We start from the raw sequence: 1,236 nt of genomic DNA, 5'->3' as shown, positions 1-1,236 counted from the left end.
TGGAAGGGAGCCCGTGTCTGGCTGTCTTCGGAGAAGGCAGAAGGGACCCGCCAACGCAAAGGTCTTGCCTGCAAATGCTGTGCTCTAGTGGGTAGAGAGGACATGGCTAACTCAAGTCCCAGCAGAACCATCACTGCATAAAGACCTGGCCTGCCAGGGTGATGCAAAGGTGCCTGGGAAGGGGGAGCCTCCAAGGGGCCACACAGGGGTTGTGAAGGAGGGAGAAGGGAGTGGGGGGAAGCTCACCTAGTGGGGAAGCACTGGGGGCTCGTGGAGCTGGCCGCTTCTTCGCCTTTGGGCTGCTGGTGGGAGTGATGCCGTACCAGGGGTGGAGAGGCTTGGCAGCGGTCTCATTCTGCTCCTGCTCAGGCGTGCTCTTTTGGGTGGTAGCACTCTCCTCTTCCTCCTCATCCTCCTCCTCAAAGGGGTTATACGATTTGGGTTCTGTGGCATCAGACTTACTCTCCTCGCTCCCAGCTTTTCCCACCTCCTCCCCATCCTCCTCCTCTGAAGTCCTGCTCAGAGTCTCGTGGCTGCTGCCTGGGGGAGGAGGGGGAGCTGGCTTCTTCTTGGGTTCTGCTTGCACTAAGGCCATCCATGGTGGGTCCTTGGCTCTCACAGCGGCACTGGGAAAAGAGATCAAGGTGGCAGGGAGCAGAGACAAGCTGGGACGGCAAGGCACAGGAGAGGGGCTTAGCCCTAGGGGGAAAGGATGGATAGAGAAGGATGTCTCCCATGCAGAAGCAGCTCCGTCATCCAAGGGTGGCCCTAGCCTTCCCCAGACACAGTGTCTTGTTCTCTGCAGGCAAACCTATGGGAAGCTGAGGGAAGCAAGGAAACTTCCCCACCGGGCCCAGCGTTTTGGTTTCTGAATGTTACAGTCTCCATCTGCTAAGCAGTGGTAAAGGCTGAGCTTTACAGGCACAGCTGTTCTCCCCTCCCCTGTTCCTACACCCAGCTCTGCTCCCCAGGCTGTGGATGGAGGGGGAGTCAAGATAAGGTATCTTGACTTGCCACAGAGGGCAGGTAAGATACCTGCCTACACTTCAGAGGGCTGCTCATCACCTTATCAAATGAGCATCCCAGGGACAGACTCCTCTTCGCTAACTCCCGTGGCTGGAAGCACTGCTGCTCCGCAGGGGGCACAACCCACAGCAGGCCCACACCACGGCTCAGTGAGTCACTGCTCATCAGGAAAGCGGCCGTCACTTGCCGCACACACCCGCTCCTTCGCCG

The 1,236-nt window shown here is 58.6% G+C and overlaps 1 protein-coding gene across 1 annotated transcript in view; it reads right to left on the bottom strand.

Annotated features, from left to right (window-relative positions):
* The window catches only part of MICALL1 (MICAL like 1), a gene marked incomplete at its 5' end in the record, with an annotated part of 24,847 nt that overhangs the window by 9,844 nt on the left and 13,767 nt on the right, over window positions 1-1,236 (bottom strand). Inside the window, one exon of the mRNA XM_035903183.1 lies at window positions 247-540. Coding sequence (XP_035759076.1) covers window positions 247-540 — 294 coding nt within the window. The remainder of the gene's footprint in view (window positions 1-246; window positions 541-1,236) is intronic.

Source organism: Egretta garzetta, unplaced genomic scaffold (assembly GCF_000687185.1).
Source record: "Egretta garzetta isolate BGI_Z169 unplaced genomic scaffold, ASM68718v1 scaffold51, whole genome shotgun sequence".
Taxonomy (NCBI): Eukaryota; Metazoa; Chordata; class Aves; order Pelecaniformes; family Ardeidae; genus Egretta; species Egretta garzetta.
The sequence above is the reverse complement of the archived record's forward strand: the minus strand, read 5'-3'. Positions and strand labels throughout refer to the sequence as shown.